Here is a 17,158-nt window from a genome sequence, read left to right as displayed (position 1 = left end):
AGACTCCATCTCAAAAAACTAAATAAATAAATACTGGTAATTAAATGGTTAACCACGCTTAGCCCTAGGAAATAGGAGTAGGGAAGGCTGGGATCCATTTTTTGCTTATTCTGTGCTATTTTGATTTATTTCTTCTTTTTTTTTTTTTTTTGAGACAGGGTCTCGCTCTGTCGCCCAGACTGGAGTGCAGTGGCACGATCTCAGCTCACTGCAAGCTCCACCTCCCGAGTTCAGGCCATTCTCCTACCTCAGCCTCCCAAGTAGCTGGGACTACAGGTGCACACCACCATGCCCGGCTAATTTTTTTGTATTTTTAGTAGAGACAGGGTTTCACCATGTTAGCCAGGATGGTCTCAATCTCTTGACCTTGTGATCCACCCGCCTCGGTCTCCCAAAGTGTTGGGATTACAGGCGTGAGCTACCATGCCCAGCCTATTTTGATTTATCTCAATGAGTATAGATAATTTGAAATTTAAAAGAAAAACAGGCCACACACAGTGGCTTATGCCTATAATCCCAGCACTTTGGGAGGCCGAGGCAGGCCGATCAACTGAGGTCAGGAGTTCAGGACCAGTCTGGCCAATATGGCGAAACTGTCTCTACTAAAAATACAAAAACAATTAGCTGGGCATGGTGGCATGTGCCTGTAGTCCCAGCTGTTTGGGAGGCTAAGTTGGGAGAATCGCTTGAATCTGGAAGGCAGAGGTTGCAGTGAGCCAAGGTCACGCCGCTGCACTCTGGCCTGGGTGACAGAGCAAAACTCTGTCTCAAAAAAAAAAAAAAAGAAAAAGAAAGGGTTTAGAAGTGGGGTGATTTAGAGAAAATGAAGGGGCTAAGGGGAAAGATGAGGAAAATGGAAGTGGAAAGTTGTAGCTTAGACGAAAACCTCTAAGGTGACTAGAGGTCATCAAGTCAAACGTACCACAGATGAAGCCACAGCAAGGGAGGCGACAGGACTTGCCCAAGGTCACAGTACACGTTTTCAGTACACAAGATCCCAGGAAAGTGGTGGGGGCAGGGCATGTCAAGCCCAGGCTCTGCACTGTTACCCTGGAGTGCATCTGCCTGGAAGCCCATGCTCACCTCCCATAAATGCCAAATGCTTGTCTCAGTTCCTAAAGAGGATGTCCCCACCAGTGCTCTGTGCAGCTTTCCCCTAACTTAGCAGAGGCAGACGTCAAAGGGAAGACACAGAGCAGGTGCTGGCTCACCTGACAGGCCACCTGTAGCTCACTGTTCTCCACACTGCCACTTGTAGCAGATCTGACCCTCAGTCATTTACTGCCGCCACCTCCTGGGGGGCCCTCCACTTGGTTAGTTCTCAAGTGACTCCTATCCTCTCAGATGTTCAAGCCTGCCATCAGATGCTAAGGGATCACCAAGAAGCCAGCTGCTCCTCTAGGTACTGTTACTGAGCCATCTGCCAGGCGGCTGGATGAGGGATAAGAGAAGATGGTCCTATCCCCAAAGATACCTTTTAACCTCAGAGCACCTGCTCCCCAGGGTGGAAGAGAGGAAGAAATCAGAAGATCCAGGCAGAAGGAGGGCCCTACCAGTCCCCTGTTCCATCCTGCTCCTCTTACCTTGGGAAAGGGCTGAGATGGCTTGAGGAAGCTCCCATCCCCAGAATCCAGGCTGTAAATATGGACCAGGTTGTTGGGTGTCACGTTGAGGTAGTGATTTCGAAGTGAAGGAGAAAACACTCCAATCTAGAGTCAAGGAAAGGGAAGGTCAGTGTCCTGATGGAGCACTGGGAGCTGCCAGATGGCCACCTGGCTCCCACCTGCTTTTCACTTGGTGTCCTCTGCCTAGCCTTGGTGCCAGAGAACCATTTGCCACACTCTCCCCTCAACACAACCCTCCATCCCCATCCACCTTGAAGAATGGGAGCCAGCTCAAGGGCTGCAGGCCTTCCCTCAGCTCCTCAAGCCAGGGCCTAGTAATGGTTCAGCCACTCCATGCCTGGTGGTGTAGAGGAAGGCAGCCAGATAGGTAAGGAAACAGACACTGGGGGCTCTATCCAGGTGGCAGTGGTGTAGACAGCTGCTCCCCATACCTGCTTCAGCAGCAGCACTGAGCCAGGCTTCAGCTCATTCTGGCGCGTCTCCAGCAGCAACCTGTGCACTGTCCCCTGCATCTCTCCTGCAAATACCACATGGCTCATCAGTCTCGGGGTCAAGGGCAGCACAGTGACTGGTATGGGCCCTGGCTGGGAAGTGGGCTGCTCGCTGCCTCAGTTTTCCTGTCTGCAAAGGGAGAGGGTGATTCCTCCTCATTTCCTGTCCTCAATGGAGCCCACTCATCAGACAATCTAGGACCTAATTCCTTACCCGTGGGGTCTTTGAAAACCACACTGGCGTCCATTGTGCTCCGAGTCAGGGACTTGATCATCACCGCCATGTTGGGAACCTTGTTCCTAGGAAGCTGCTTCAGGGCTGCCTGTTTACAAGGAGAGGCATATGCTGAGCCTTCCATGGCCCACCTGTGACTTCCCAGGTCTCCAAGTGTGCCAGGGCAACCGGAGGTAGGAGGGGTCAGAGTATAGTTATAGTGATGATCTCCTTGTGGAGGACAAAGAGGTATTCCATCTCTCTCTCTGGCAGACCTAGAGCTGGGAGGTCCTTCATTTCTCTCCCCTGCCTCCTTTCTTTTTTGTTTGGGTTTTTTATTTATTTTATTTATTTTTAAATTTTTGTTTGTTTTTCTTTTGAGATGGAGTTTCGCTCTTTTGCCCAGGCTGGAGTGCAGTGGCGCAATCTCGGCTCACTGTAACCTCCGCCTTCTGGTTTCAAACGATTCTCCTGCCTCAGGCTCCCGAGTAGCTGGGATTACAGGTGCCCGCCACCACATCCAGCTGATTTTATTTTTAGTAGAGATGGGGTTTCACCGTCTTAGCCAGGCTTGTCTTGAACTCCTGACCTCGTGATCCACCCGCCTCGGCCTCCCAAAGTGCTGAGATTACAGGCATGAGCCACTGCACCCAGCCTATTTTTTTATTTTTGAGATGGAGTCTTGCTCTGTCGCCCAGGCTAGAGTACAGTAGTACAACCTTGGCTCACTGCAACCTCCGCCTCCGGTTCAAGTGATTCTCCAGCCTCAGCCTCCCGAATAGCTGGAATTACAGGCTTGTGCCTCCAAGCCTGGCTAATTTTTGTATTTTCAGTAGAGATGGGGTTTCACCATGTTGGCCAGGCTGGTCTCGAACTCCTGACCTCAAGTGATCTGCCCGTCTCAGCCTCCCAAAGTGCTGGGATTACAGGCATGAGCCACCACGCCCGGCTTATTTTTTTATTTTTGAGGTGGAGTCTTGCTCTGTGGCCCAGGCTGGAGTACCATGGCGCGACCTTGGCTCACTGCAACCTCCGCCTCCGGGTTCAAGCTATTCTCCAGCCTCAGCCTCCCGAGTAGCTGGAATTATAGGCATGTGCCACCAAGCCTGGCTAATTTTTGTATTTTCAGTAGAGATGGGGTTTCACCATGTTGGCCAGGCTGGTCTCAAACTCCTGACCTCAAGTAATCCGCCCGCCTCAGCCTCCCAAAGTGCTGGGATTACAGGCGTGACCCAACCCACCTGGCCTGTTTTTTGTTTTGTTTTTTTTTTTTTGAGACGGAGTTTCACTCTTGTTGCCCAGGCTGGAGTGCAATGGTGCATCTTGGCTTACTGCAACCTCTGCCTTCTAGGTTCAAGCAATTCTCCTGCATCAGCCTCCCGAGTAGCTGGGATTACAGGCATGTGCCAACATGCTCGGCTAATTTTGTATTTTTAGTAGAGACAGGGTTTCTCCAGGTTGGTCAGGCGGGTCTTGAACTCCCGACCTCAGGTGATCCGTCCACCTTGACCTCCTAAGATTATAGGTGTGAGCCACCATGCCCAGCCTTGGGTTTGTTTTTTTTGGTTTTTTTTTTTTTTTGAGACGGAGTCTCGCTCTGTCGCCCAAACTGGAGTGCAGTGGCCGGATCTCAGCTCACTGCAAGCTCCGCCTTTTGGGTTGACGCCATTCTCCTGCCTCAGCCTCCAGAGTAGCTGGGACTACAGGCGCCCACCACCTCGCCCGGCTAGTTTTTTGTATTTTTTAGTAGAGACGGGGTTTCACCATGTTAGCCAGCATGGTCTTGATCTCCTGACCTTGTGATCCGCCCATCTCGGCCTCCCAAAGTGCTGGGATTACAGGCTTGAGCCACCGCACCCGGCCGCCTTGGGTTTTTTTTTAAAGGAGACAAGGTCTCGCTCTATTGCCCAGGCTGGAGTGCAGTGGCATGATCATAGTTCACTGTAGCCTAAACCTCCTAAGATCAAGTGATCCTCTGGCCTCAGCCTCCCTAGTAGCTGGGACTATAAGGCATGTGCCACCACATCCAGCTAATTCTTTTTTTTTTTTTTTGTATTTTTTTATAGAGACAGGGTCTTGCTTTGTTGCCCAGGCTGGTTTCAAACTCCTGACCTTTGTGATCCTTCCACCTCGGCCTCCCAAAATGCTGGGATTACAGGTGTGAGCCACTGCATCCAGCACTTTCGTTTATATATGTTTACACAGTGTTCCATCATAGCAGTCACAGGCAGGGATATGTTGGCACAAGTAATGGCATGTCTCTGCACAACCCTTAACCACTGGGGAGATTTGAGGGTGGCAGTGTGCTCACCCCACCCCATCCAGGGCCTGGAAGTGCAGAAGCATGCCATAACCCACTCTCTCCTTCCACTTGGGCCCAATCCTATGGATGACAGTGAAAAGGTAGGTTAAGTGGAAGATAAAACAAAAGGGACTTTGTGCTGCTGCTCGTATACGGTATGAGGGAGCAAACAGCCCCTTCCTAAGGTGGAGTAGGGCAGTAGGTCAGACAGAGGGATAAAAATGGTCTTTCCTATGGGTCTCAGCACCCAGAATCCTTACCTTGCGCAGCACCATGACAATGCTGTAGGTACAGAGGAAGCAGTTAGGGTCTCTCTCATCCAGGCCTAGTGCAGATTTCATGGTCAGCCAGGGCCCTTGCCCAAAATCCTCCTCCACGGATGCCTGGGAACTAGCAACAATCTGGTACCATAGAGCAGAGGGGGAGCCTATATGAATAGGTCTACCTTGCTACAGACTGTTGATTGAAACAGGATGGAAGGGTGGGAGAGGAAAGGCAAATCCCCTTGGAAAAACTGTAGTACAATGGCCACAGTCTCTCCTCTCATTTATCTCCAAGGCCAGAAAATGGCATGTGAAATCTTTTTTTTTTTTTTTTGAGACGGAGTCTCGCTCTGTCACCCAGGCTGGAGTGCAGTGGCACGATCTCGGCTCACTGCAACCTTCGCCTCCCGGGTTCACGCTATTCTCCCTCCTCAGCCTCCCGAGTAGCTCGGACTACAGGCGCCCGCCACCATGCCTGGCTAATTTTTTGTATTTTTAGTAGAGACGGGGTTTCACCATTCACAGGATGGTCTCAATCTCCTGACCTTGTGATCCGCCTGCCTCGGCCTCCCAAAGTGATGGGATTACAGGCATGAGTCACCGCACCTGGCCTCTTTATTTTTTCTTTTTCTTTTTTTTCTGATTGCTTTGGCATTTGAAGCATGTGAAAATCTTGTTGCATATCACAGCTTTCATTCAGCAGATACTCTTTTTTTTTTCTTTTTAAAATCAGGTCCTATCTGCAAGACTAGGTACGAAAAACAAATGTTGGCCGGGCGCGGTGGCTCAAGCCTGTAATCCCAGCACTTTAGGAGGCCGAGATGGGCGGATCACGAGGTCAGGAGATCGAGATCATCCTGGCTAACACGGTGAAACCTCGTCTCTACTAAAAATACAAAAACTAGCCGGGCGAGGTGGCGGGCGCCTGTAGTCCCAGCTACTCAGGAGGCTGAGGCAGGAGAATGGCGTAAATCTGGGAGGCGGAGCTTACAGTGAGCTGAGATCCGGCCACTGCACTCCAGCCCGGGCGACGAGACTCCGCCTCAAAAAAAAAAGAAAAAGAAAAAATGGCCCGGCCAATTTTTGTTTTCTTTTTTTTGAGACGGAGTCTCGCTCTGTTGCCCAGGCTGGAGGTCTCAATCTCCTGACCTCGTGATCCGCCCGTCTCGGCCTCCCAAAGTGCTGGGATTACAGGCTTGAGTCACCATGCCCGGTGAAAAACAAATTTTTAATAAAATCAGCTCCTGGGCCAGGCGCAGTGGCTCACTCCTGTTATCCTAGCACTTTGGGAGGCCGAGGCGGGTGGATCACCTGAAGACAAGAGTTCGAGACCAGCCTGGCCAACATGGTGACACCTCCTCTCTACTAAAAATACAAAAATTGGCTGGGTGCAGTGGCTAACACCTGTAATCCCAGCACTTTGGGAGGCTGAGGTGGGCAGATCGCGAGGTCAGGAGATGGAGACTATCCTAGCTAACACGGTAAAACCCCATCTCTACTAAAAATACAAAAGTTAGCCGGGCATGGTGGCACGCGCCTGTAGTCCCAGTTACTTGGGAGGCTGAGGCAGGAGAATAGCTTGAACCCAGGAGGTGGAGGTTGCAGTGAGCCGAGATCACGCCACTGCACTCCAGCCTGGGCGACAGAGCGAGAATCTGTCTCAAAAAAATTAAAATAACATAAAATAAAAAAATAAATAAATAAAATAAAATAAAATAAAAATAAAAAATAAATAAAATAAAATAATAAAATAAAATCAGTTCCTGACTTTAACTTCATTGAAGCAGAAGGCTATCCAAGCTTATTTTTTGTAACAGACTCAAAAAGTCTTAGGGGTAGGGATCCACCGCATATATTTATAGGCTTCCAGAGTGGCTTAGCCATTTTGAAACCAGTCATATTTTATTTGGGATGCTTCTAGCTTTAACAATTAACCTTCTTACATTAATACATGCTTCGAATCCAGAGGGTATTTGCTGCTTTGGATCTGAAATGGACTGGCAGATCTGTGGAGCTACAGCAGAGAAAAAATACTGGGGAGAATTAAAAGCAAAACTGCGTTTGAGGGCAGAGCAGGTCAACCAGAACCCCAAGGAGGAGGGAAGCTGAGTCTCACCCAACAAAGGGAACCCAGCAAAGGCAAGAGAAGGCAGATCCCTCCTAGCTCAGTTGTCAGAAACCTGAGAGGAAGGGCTCCTGAGACACAATCTCATACTACTTATCAGTCTCCTCCCCTGGCGGAAGCTGGAGCTAGCTGGGCCCTTATTTCTTAGATGGGAAAGAAGGCTGGACCCATGGCACCAGATAATACCTACCTGGCACCAGGACAGGCTTCGCTTACTGCCAGTAAAATTGCTGCCTCCCCCAACTACCTGCCTCAAATGCCTTTTAGTGTGTGACACCAGCAAACAGGCCTAGCAGCATCAGCTCTTGATGTTTAACTCCTGAAACACACGGGGACGCCCCTCACTCTCAAAACACACCCAGAAAGTTAACACTTGCATAAGTTACCTCTGTCTGGAATTTAGCCAGAGCACCATGGGTCGGAGTTTGGGGTGTGGAAACCATGATGTCCTCCAGACTTCTCCCACTCTGCTAAGAGGGGAGAGAAGGAGAAGGTGAGAGCAAGCTCAGCAACTGTTATTTACAAGTACAGCTTTTTGTCTGGATTACATAATGAGTTCAGGAAATGATCAGGGACAATTAACACATATTACATCTCTTCTAACAAAGTCTCAGGAGCCTCTTTGGCAGCTCAAAAAAGATACTTTGGGGATTGGTTTGGAAATGTGAGGAAGCTGGAGCTAGCCCAGGCATGAAAACCAGGACTGCCTGAAGGGGGCAGTGACCCAAATAGAGAGGCCTGGCCAGGCGCCTGGTGGCTCATGCCTGTAATCCCAGCACTTTGGGAGGCTGAGGCAGGTGGATCACCTGAGGTCAGGAGTTCGAGACCAGACTGGCCAACATGGAGAAACCCTGTCTCTACCAAAAATACAAAAATTAGCCAGGCGTTGTGGCGCATGCCTGTAATTCCAGCTACTTGGGAGGCTGAGGCAGGAGAATCACCTGAAGCCGGGAAGCAGAGGTTGCAGTGAGCCAAGATTATGCCACTGCACTCCAGCCTGGGTGACAGAGCGAGACTCTATCTCAAAAAAAAAAAAAAAAAAAAAGAAGAAGAAGAAAAAGAAAAATTGAGAGGCCTGTGATGAGCAAAGGGGCAGATTTCCCCAAGTCCTAACTCTTTCCTCCAGGAAGATCCAGCCCAGGAGGAACATAGACGGCCTCTTTGGATGTTTGCTAACGTGCTAGGGAAGAGCAAGTAACAGGCAGAAATTGTTCCAAACACCCTTAAAATGGGAGGAAGAGGGCATACCTATCACAACCAGTCCAGATCCTCAGAGTCCAATTTTCTGGGATCTGATCCAAGACTAGTTTAATCCAAGTCTCACCAGGGCTGTCTCGTTTTCAGCCCCAGCTTCCCCACACCTGCCACAATGAACTGTTCTGTGGATCTGAGCGCACCTTGCTCTTCTGCCTCTGTGCCTTTACACATGCTCTTCCCTGCCTTCCCACTGCCAGAACATCTACAGAGCACAGCTCCCGCTCCGCCACACACCTGTTAACCTCCTACTCATCCATCCAAAGCCCACTCAGCAAGCCTAAGGCAGAGCCAGTGTCTCCCCAGCACCCAGGGAATGACCCCTATTCACACTGTGCACTTTGTGCATGTTTGTTTGTTTGCATCTGTTTCTTCCATTTCACTGTAAGCTCTTTAGGACAGGAACTATTTCTTTTAATCTCTGTATTCTCAGTTCCAAGCAAATTGTCCAACACATAAGAAGTCCTTAAATGCACATGATAAATGACGAGTTGATGGGTGCTGACGAGTTGATGGGTGCAGCACACCAACATGGCACAAGTATACATATGTAACAAACCTGCGTGTTGTGCACATGTACCCTAGAACTTAAAGTATAATAAAAAAAAAAAAATGCACATGAATGACTTCCTGCCCTAGTACACACCTGTAGTCCCAGCTATACAGCTATATGGGAGGCTGAGGCAGGAGAATGGCTTAAGCCCAGTTTAGGACCAGCCTGAGCAACACAGCCAGTCTCTAATTCTTAAAAAAAAGGAAAAGAGGCCGGGCGTGGTGGCTCAAGCCTGTAATCCCAGCACTTTGGGAGGCCAAGATGGGCGGATCACAAGGTCAGGAGATCGAGACCATCCTGGCTAACACGGTGAAACCCCGTCTCTACTAAAATACAAAAAACTAGCCGGGCGAGATGGCGGGCGCCTGTAGTCCCAGCTACTCGGGAGGCTGAGGCAGGAGAATGGCGTGAACCCGGGAGATGGGGCTTGCAGTGAGCTGAGATCCGGCCACTGCACTCCAGCCTGGGCAACAGAGCGAGACTCCGTCTCAAAAAAAAAAAGAAAAAACAGGAAAAGAGGGTCAGGCGTGGTGGCTTACGCCTGCAATCCCAGCATTTTGGGAGGCCGAGGCAGGCGGATCACTTGAGGTCAGGAGTTCAAGACCAGCCTGGCCAATATGGTGAAACTCTGTCTCTACTAAAAATACAAAAATTAGCCAGGCTTGGTGGCGGGGGCCTGTAGTCCGCTACTCAAGAGGCTGAGGCAGGAGAATCGCTTAAACCCGGGAGGCAGAGGTTTTAGTGAACTGAGATCGCACCACTGCACTCCAGCCTGGGCGTCGCAGCGAGACTCCATCTCAAAAACAAAAAAAAAGGAAAAGAAAATTATGATGTCCTCAGAGCCTTAAGCACTTCTTTCACGGTGGATTTTCTAGCATTCAATTCTTCCCTTTTATTTCTCCTACAGCTTTGAAAAGCCTCTCTGCACTTCCTTCCTTCCTTCCCTGCAGGAGGGAAGATATGCTAGGGCTGGACAATGCTGGAACCCTGCTTCTCTCCCTTGCCCCCCAAATCCTAGAAAGTCAGCTCACTCACCTGGTGAGGCAGGATTCCAGCTGGGCCGGGGAAACGGCGAGTTTTGGCTCGGGTGGAGGGATGAGTGGGCTGCTGGGGTGCCCGGCTGGCAGCAGTGACCAGCTGCACCAGGTGGTTGGTGACTATGGGTGTCTGCAGAGCTCCCTGGGGACCTTTTGGGGTACCAACAGGAGACTCAATGGAAGAGAGTGGAGCTTGGGGATGTAAGGGTATCCGAGGAAATAATCCAGAGCTAGTCCTTGAGGGAGTAGAACAGCTTGAGTTGGGAGTTCGAGGTCTGTGTAAATGAGCTTTGACACTTAACCAGGAACTTGGAGACTGGAACGGCTGACAAGGGAAACAATTTTGAGGGCTGCTCTGAATGGTCCCTCTAGCAGCTTGGAGAGGCTGAAGTGCTTGAACAGGGGGGCCTTGTGGACAGATTTTCCAGTGGGGTTGCTGAGTGGGAACTGTTAAGGCAGTTGGAACAGGAAGGTGACCCACAGCACCAGGTCTCAAGGGAGGTCGTGGAGTCCTACATTGGACGACAGGATCTAGAGACTCATCCTGGGCTGACATGATGCCTGCTGTGTGGGTGGCAGGCATGGGCTCCTTCTGGCAAGATCCACTCAGATCAACTAGCCAGGCCTTTTTAACCAATACTGAACGCTCCCGCTGCTGGGCAGGCAGGATTCGTGTGGCCTCACTGCTGACTCCACATTCCAGCTCCATGCCAGGCTCCTCCATCTCCATGCTTGCCAGGACTTTATCAAAGTCGTCTTGTTCAGGCCTCTCAAAGCCACCAACTTGCTGCTGTTGGCTCTCAAAGGTGAGTACGGGGTGTAGGGCTGAGGATTGAGGTCTTGCTGGCTCTCTGAGCACTTCTGTCACTGTCACTCTTCTCTGATTGCCAATCCAGCTGCTGGAAGTAGAGACAGGCCTTAGGGAAGCTGTTCCTATGCATGATGGACGGCTGTCAGCACTGGGCATGCTGGAGGGAGGGAGGCAGAGGTCCAGGTCTGGCAGGCCCAAAGCCTCTGAGGGAGCAGTGGGGTGTAACGGCAGCAGCCTGGAGGACTGTGCCTGCACAGTCTCCTGTGACCTAGAAGAGACAGGTCTCAGACGCCCAGCATTCACAGGCAGTGAGCCAGCAACCCGGTTCTCTGCATCCTCCACAGCAGATAAGAAATCCTACAAGGAAGCAGAGATGGTAGGTCTTGGCATCTGGAAATCAAGAACCCCTCTGCTTTTACTGTTCAGGCACATGGCATGTATGTTTGTGTGTAGACACTTGAAAGAAACCAAAGCATGAGGGTCGGGCATGGTGGCTTATGCCTATAATTCCAGCACTTTGGGAGGCCAAAGTAGGAGGATCACTTGAGGTCAGGAGTTCGAGACCAGCCTGGCCAGCATGGCAAAACCTTGTCTCTACTAAAAATAATGAGCTGGGCATGGGGGTGCACACCTGTAATTCCAGCTACTCAGGAGGCTGAGGTAGGAGAATCGCTTAAACTTGAGAGGCAGAGGTTGGCAGTGAGCCGAGATCGTGCCACTGCACTCCAGCCTGGGTGACAGAGTGAGACTGTCTCAAAAAAAAAAAAAAAGAAAGAAAGAAAGAAAGGAAAATAAAAATAAACCAAAGCATGAAAGGCAATGGTGGTTTCTCTGTCTCTTACCACCTCTGACCTCACCCATGGGCCTACACAAGGCTCTATCAAAAACACTCCAATCTAAGGCTAAGTCTTCAGGTAGCTTCTCTTTCTTCAGTCTTCATGGGTGGGGAGACGGGCAGTTAGACGAGGACAGCAGGAGAAGCAAACGTTCCAGGGCACCAAGAAGTCAGACAAACCACCCTAGGTCACACAACCACCATCTCAACGAGACCACTTTCTGATGTCTGGCCTGTTATGTAAACAGGGATCTATCCAGCTGGTCATGCTGCCTGTCCTTAGCTCACTCTTCATCCCCAATACGCACTCGTGTGCTCTCTCTTTCACACACACACACACACACACACACACCACAGAGATAGCTACCCTTCAGTAAGCCAGAGAGGCCTTGGAGCCAGCAAAAAAGGCAGAAGTTAAATATAGCTTTTCAGGCAAGTTAAATAAAGTATGGATTCCAGTTGGGAAGCAAGGTGAGATTGACACCTTCAAGAGCAACAGACCTGTTCTGAGGGTGGTTTTGAGTCAGAACTGCTGATTTAACTGACAGGAGGGTCCCCACCACCCTCACCCTCTGCTGCCGCACTGGATTGTCTGGGCTAGAGAAAGGCTTTTGCCTGCTTTGTGCATTATTAAGTGAGTCTCATACTCAGGCAGGACCACCACAGATCTCAACAATAATAATAATGACCAGAACTATAGCAGTAATAAAATCCTGATGACTCTGGAGGTTGATGATCTTTTTTCTCCCTAAGAGCTCACTCTCAGACATGATGTCATCTGCTTTAGGAAGGGGGAAGGGACTGATCTGCCATTTTCAGGGAACAGAAACTTCAGCTGTCAGAGTCCTTTACTAGAGAAAAGTAAATTACTTGCCTAGCAGTCCCATCATCACCTGGTAAGACCCAAGAGGGTCATTTTAACAGTCACCTTTTCAGCCTGTAATCACATACCTCCAAAGCTGAAAGACAAAGACAAGGACACATCTCCTTGACAAAACGGCAGTTGTGAATTATTTGTAAAAACAAAAATCAGGACGGGCCTGCTGGCTCACACCTGTAATCCTAGTACTTTGGGAGGCCGAGGCAGAAGGATCACTTGAGTCCAGGAATTCGAGACCAGCCTGGGCAACTTAGTAAGACCCTATCTCTACAAAAAAAAAAAAAAAAAAAATTAGCTGGGCATGGTGGCACACACCTGTAGGCCCAGCTACTGAGGAGGCTGAGGTGGGAGGATCACTTATGTCTGGGAGGTCGAGGTTGCAGTGAGCCGTGATTGTGTCACTGCACTCCAGCCTGGGTGACAGAAAGAGATCTTGTCTCCAAAAAAAGAAAGAAGTTCACATACTGGGGGCTGCCACAGGCAGGGAGGTGGAGAGCACCAGGAAGAATAGCTAATGCATGCTGGGCTTATTACCTAGGTGATAGGATGATCTGTGCAGCAAACCACCATGGCACATGTTTACCTATGTAACAAACCTGCACATGTACCCCTGAACTTAAAATAAATGTTGAAGAAAAGAAAAAAAAGAAATATCCCTGGCTGGGCCATTCTCAGAAATTCTGATTTAATTGGTGTATGATAGGGCCTAGACAAGGGTAATTCTAATGTGTGAGCTCTGGATCTAGTCGCACCCCTTATCTTGTGATTAGACAGAGGGAAAGAAAGAAATCTGAGACAGAAGAGCATCCCTCATATTGCAAAAGAGAAAACAGAAGACTAGAGAATAAAGTAACTTGCCCTGATTCACATAGCCAATTGCTGACCCCTGGCCTCCTGCTATCCAGTAACTATGCTGTCTGTTACACGGTTCTGGCTCTACGTACACTGCCTTTCCCACCACAAATATGTTATCACTGAGGTGAATTAAATCAGCTAGATGACACAGCTTCCAGGAAAGGGCCCTTATAAATGAAAGGTATGACAATTAAGCAACTCATCTCTCTGGTTTTTTGTTTCTAAGACACTTAAGTAGGTTGTTTACATTTCTCATCACTTCTCAGCATCTCACAGGTAAAAACATACACATATCAACTAAAAGGAGGCTGGTACAGGCTACTCCAAAATGTTCTGAACCTGAGTGTTTATATTTTAAGACTTCATCTGCCACCTCTGATCACCAACACTTCCCTACCTCATCTTCAAACTCCTCTTCCACAGCAAACAGCTTCTGCAAACTGCACGCCTGAAAAGAAAACCAACCAACTGGGGTTGAGAAATACCATTTGCAAGCACATTCTGTCCTCACTCTGCTTCTTCCCAGCACTAACAATACCATCAGGTATATTGTTTTTTGTTTGTTTTTGCAACGGCTGGGAAAGGACTAAGGAATGAGAAGAAACGGGATTTTGTTAAAGACTTAAATGATCTAGGGCCGGGCGTGGTGGCTCACGCCTGTAATCCCAGCACTTGGGGAGGCCGAGGCAGGTGGATCTCCTGAGGTCAGGCCTGGCCAACATGAAGAAACCTCGTCTCTACTAAAAATACAAAAGTTAACTGGGCAGGGTGGCTCATGCCTGTAATTCCAGCTACTCGGGAGGCTGAGGCAGGAGAATTGCTTGAACCTGGGAGGCGGAGCTTGCACTCCAGCCTGGGCGACAGAGTGAGAGTATCAAAAAAAAAAAAAAAAAAAAAAAAAAAAGACCTAAGTGTTCTAAAAAACTTACTTAGCTATGTATAGTGGCTCATTCCCGCAGTCCCAGCTACTTGGGAGGCTGAGGTGGCTGGATCCCTAGAGTCCAGGAGTTTGAGGCTAGCCTAGGCAACATAGTGAAACCCACCTCTTAGAAAAAGATTAAAACACTTTCTGCCAGGCACGGTGGCTCATGCCTATAATCCCAACACTTTGGGATGCCAAGGCTGGTGAATCATCTGAGGTCAGGAGTTCAAGACCAGCCTGACCAACATGGTGAAACCTCATCTCTACTAAAAATACAAAATTAGGCCCAGGCGTGGTGGCTCATGCCTGTAATCCCAGAACTTTGGGAGGCTAAGGTGGGGGCAGATCACAAGGTCAGAAGTTCAAGACCAGCCTGGCCAACATATTGAAACCCTGTCTCTACTAAAAATACAAAAAATTAGCTGAGCATGGTGGTGGGCACCTGTAATCCCAGCTACTCAGGAGGCTGAGGCAGGAGAATCTCTTGAACAGGAAGGTAGAGGTTGCAGTGAGCCGAGATCACGCCATTGCACTCCAGCATGGGTGACAGGGTGAGACTGTCTCAAAAAAAAAATTTTTTTAATTAGCCGGGCCTGGTGGAGTATGCCTGTAATCTCAGCTACTTGGGAGGCTGAAGCAGGTAATTGCTTGAACCCGGGAGGCAGAGGTTGCAGTGAGCCAAGATTGTGCCACCGCACTCCAGCCTGGGTGACAGAGAGAGACTCTCTTAAAAAAAAAAAAAAAAGATTAAAACACTTTCTTGTAACATAATCCACTCAGAACCATCTGCACTAATCCTGGAAGGAAAGAAAGGGGACAAAGGGAAGGCTGCCTAGGGGAGCAAGGGCAGTTCTCCAGGACTATGCACATGGGCGTAAACATTTTGTTTTTGTCTTTTTAGACAGGGCCTTGCCCTGTTGCCCAGGCTGGAGTGCAATGGCGAGATCATAGCTCACTGCAGCCTCAATCTCCTAGGCTCAAGTGACCATCCCACCTCAACCTCCTTCGTAACTGGGACTACAGGTGTCCACCACCATGCTTAGCTAATTTTCTTTTTTTCCCTTCTTCTTCTTGCTCTGTTACCCAGGCTGGAATGCAGCAGCACGATCTCAGCTCACTGCAACCTCCACCTCCCAGGTTCAAGCAATTCTTCTGCCTCAGCCTCTCAAGTAGCTGGGATTACAGGCCAAGCCACAATGCCCAGCTAATTTCTTTGTATTTTTAGTTGAGACAGGGTTTCACCATGTTGGCCAGGCTAGTCTTGAACTCCTGACCTTGTGATCTGCCCGCCTTGGCCTCCCAAAGTGCTGGGATTACAGGCGTGAGCCACTGCGCCCTGCCTAATTTTTAAATTTTTGTAGATACACGGCCTCATTATGTTGCCCAGGCTCGTCTTGAACTCCCGGGCTCAAGTAATCCTCCCACCGTGGCCTCCAAAGTGCTGGGATTATAGGTGTCAGCCACAGGTTGTGCATTGTGGCTCACTCCTGTAATCCCAGCACCTTGAGAGGCCGAGGCGGGTGGAGCACCTGAGGCCAGGAGTTCAAGAGCAGCGTGGCCAACAAAGTCAAACCCCATCTCTACTAAAAATAGAAATAAATTAGCGGGGGTGGTGGTGCCCGCCTGTAATCCCATCTTGTTGGGAGTCTGAGGTAGGAGAATTGCTTGAACCTGGGAGGTGGAGGTTGCAGTGAGCGGAGATCGCACCACCGCACTCCAGCCTGGGCCACAGAGTGAGACTGTCTCAAAAAAGCAAACAAGCAAACAAACAAAAGTAGGTGTCAGTCGCGGCACCTGGCTTGGGCCTAAGGATTTTGCAATATCCCAAAGGTTTCCCCTGACGAATCTAATGTCAAACATGAGAGAAACTACCATAAATCCAAACACATCCGCAGTGGCATTGTTTCTGTAAATGAAGCCAGTAGTTTCCCCAAGGCCCAAAAACTAGGGTCCCAGGAAAGTAGGATACCCCAGCCCACGGTTCCTTCTTTCTAGCCAGCAGGGCTGCTGTAGCCAGCTCCAGACGAGTAGCAAACCCAGAGCAGAGGTGGTGCCTAACCCCAGATACCAGAGCCACAGGAACTACAGCTGGCGATATAGTTCCCAAGACCCTAAGGGTCAGAGAGAAAGGGGTGGAGGGGAGGTGGCAGTTGCAGTGAGCCGAGATCGCGCCACTGGACTCCAGCCTGAGCGGCAGAACGAGACTTCGTCCAAAAAAAAAAATGGAAAGGGTGGGGCAGGGAGGGGAAAGGGATGGACCCAAGCGGTAGTGACGTCTGAGCGCACTAGAAAAGGAGGTTTCCCAGGAGGGTAGGAAGGCAACAGGAGGGAAACTGAGGCCCAGGGGAGAAGAATGTCTTCTCAGGGTCTCCGACGCGTCCATAACAAGCCCTGCCGAGACCCCAGGTCTCCCGACTCCACCGAACCGCCACCCAGACCCCGGTCCTGCAGCTTGCGCGGGCGAGGGGCTGGAACCCCACGAGCGGTTCCAGAGGCCAGGGGGGCCCTGCGGCCGGCCGACCCCCAGGCCGGGCGCGGCATTACCATGGCGACAGCGGGTGGGCCTCGGCGGGAAGGTTGGCCCGGCACCCCGAGTCCGGGGAGTCGCCGGGGCCTCGGATACGACCCAGGTGGAAGTCTAGGACTCCGAGGGACAGTGCTCCCGGGGTGGGGTCAGAGGGCTGCGTCTCTGTGATGTAGGGAAAGTCGCCGGAAGACTGGGGGCAGCGCCTCAGGCCGCATTTGAAGACGCCGCCACTCGGGCGTCTCCGCCCTCTTAAAGGGGCGGGCATATTTATTTCCCGCCGACACAAAGGTCCTTCTCGCTCTAGTCTTCCGCTCTGGTCTTAAAGGGGAAACGGATGGGCTCTCGGTCGCCCCCAAGCGGCTCCTCGGCCCAGTCGGCTGGTTCAGCACTGATTCAGGGGAATCAGATCAGGCCAGGGGAATCTGGGCCCCACGACGCCTAATCCTGAAAGGAGCCCGCTCCTT

General features: G+C 50.2%; 1 protein-coding gene across 3 annotated transcripts in view; it reads right to left on the bottom strand.

Moving 5' to 3' along the window:
- LOC111525814 (ankyrin repeat and SOCS box protein 16) overlaps positions 1-16,953 on the bottom strand; it is a 49,980-nt gene extending 33,027 nt beyond the window's left edge. For 2 of the 3 annotated variants that reach the window (XM_023191446.2, XM_023191447.2), the window contains exons 1-8: positions 16,712-16,953; positions 13,643-13,693; positions 9,863-11,032; positions 7,407-7,490; positions 4,893-5,033; positions 2,331-2,439; positions 2,057-2,142; positions 1,584-1,709 (exon numbers count right to left, since the gene is read on the bottom strand). In XM_023191446.2, the coding sequence (XP_023047214.1) occupies positions 1,584-1,709; positions 2,057-2,142; positions 2,331-2,439; positions 4,893-5,033; positions 7,407-7,490; positions 9,863-11,032; positions 13,643-13,693; positions 16,712-16,714 (1,770 nt within the window). In that variant the 5' untranslated portion in view covers positions 16,715-16,953. The remainder of the gene's footprint in view (positions 1-1,583; positions 1,710-2,056; positions 2,143-2,330; positions 2,440-4,892; positions 5,034-7,406; positions 7,491-9,862; positions 11,033-13,642; positions 13,694-16,711) is intronic. The other variant, XM_023191448.2, reaches the window with a different exon arrangement.
- Positions 16,954-17,158: the final 205 nt, after the last annotated feature.

Source organism: Piliocolobus tephrosceles, chromosome 16, assembly GCF_002776525.5.
Source record: "Piliocolobus tephrosceles isolate RC106 chromosome 16, ASM277652v3, whole genome shotgun sequence".
Classification (NCBI taxonomy): Eukaryota; Metazoa; Chordata; class Mammalia; order Primates; family Cercopithecidae; genus Piliocolobus; species Piliocolobus tephrosceles.
The sequence above is the reverse complement of the archived record's forward strand: the minus strand, read 5'-3'. Positions and strand labels throughout refer to the sequence as shown.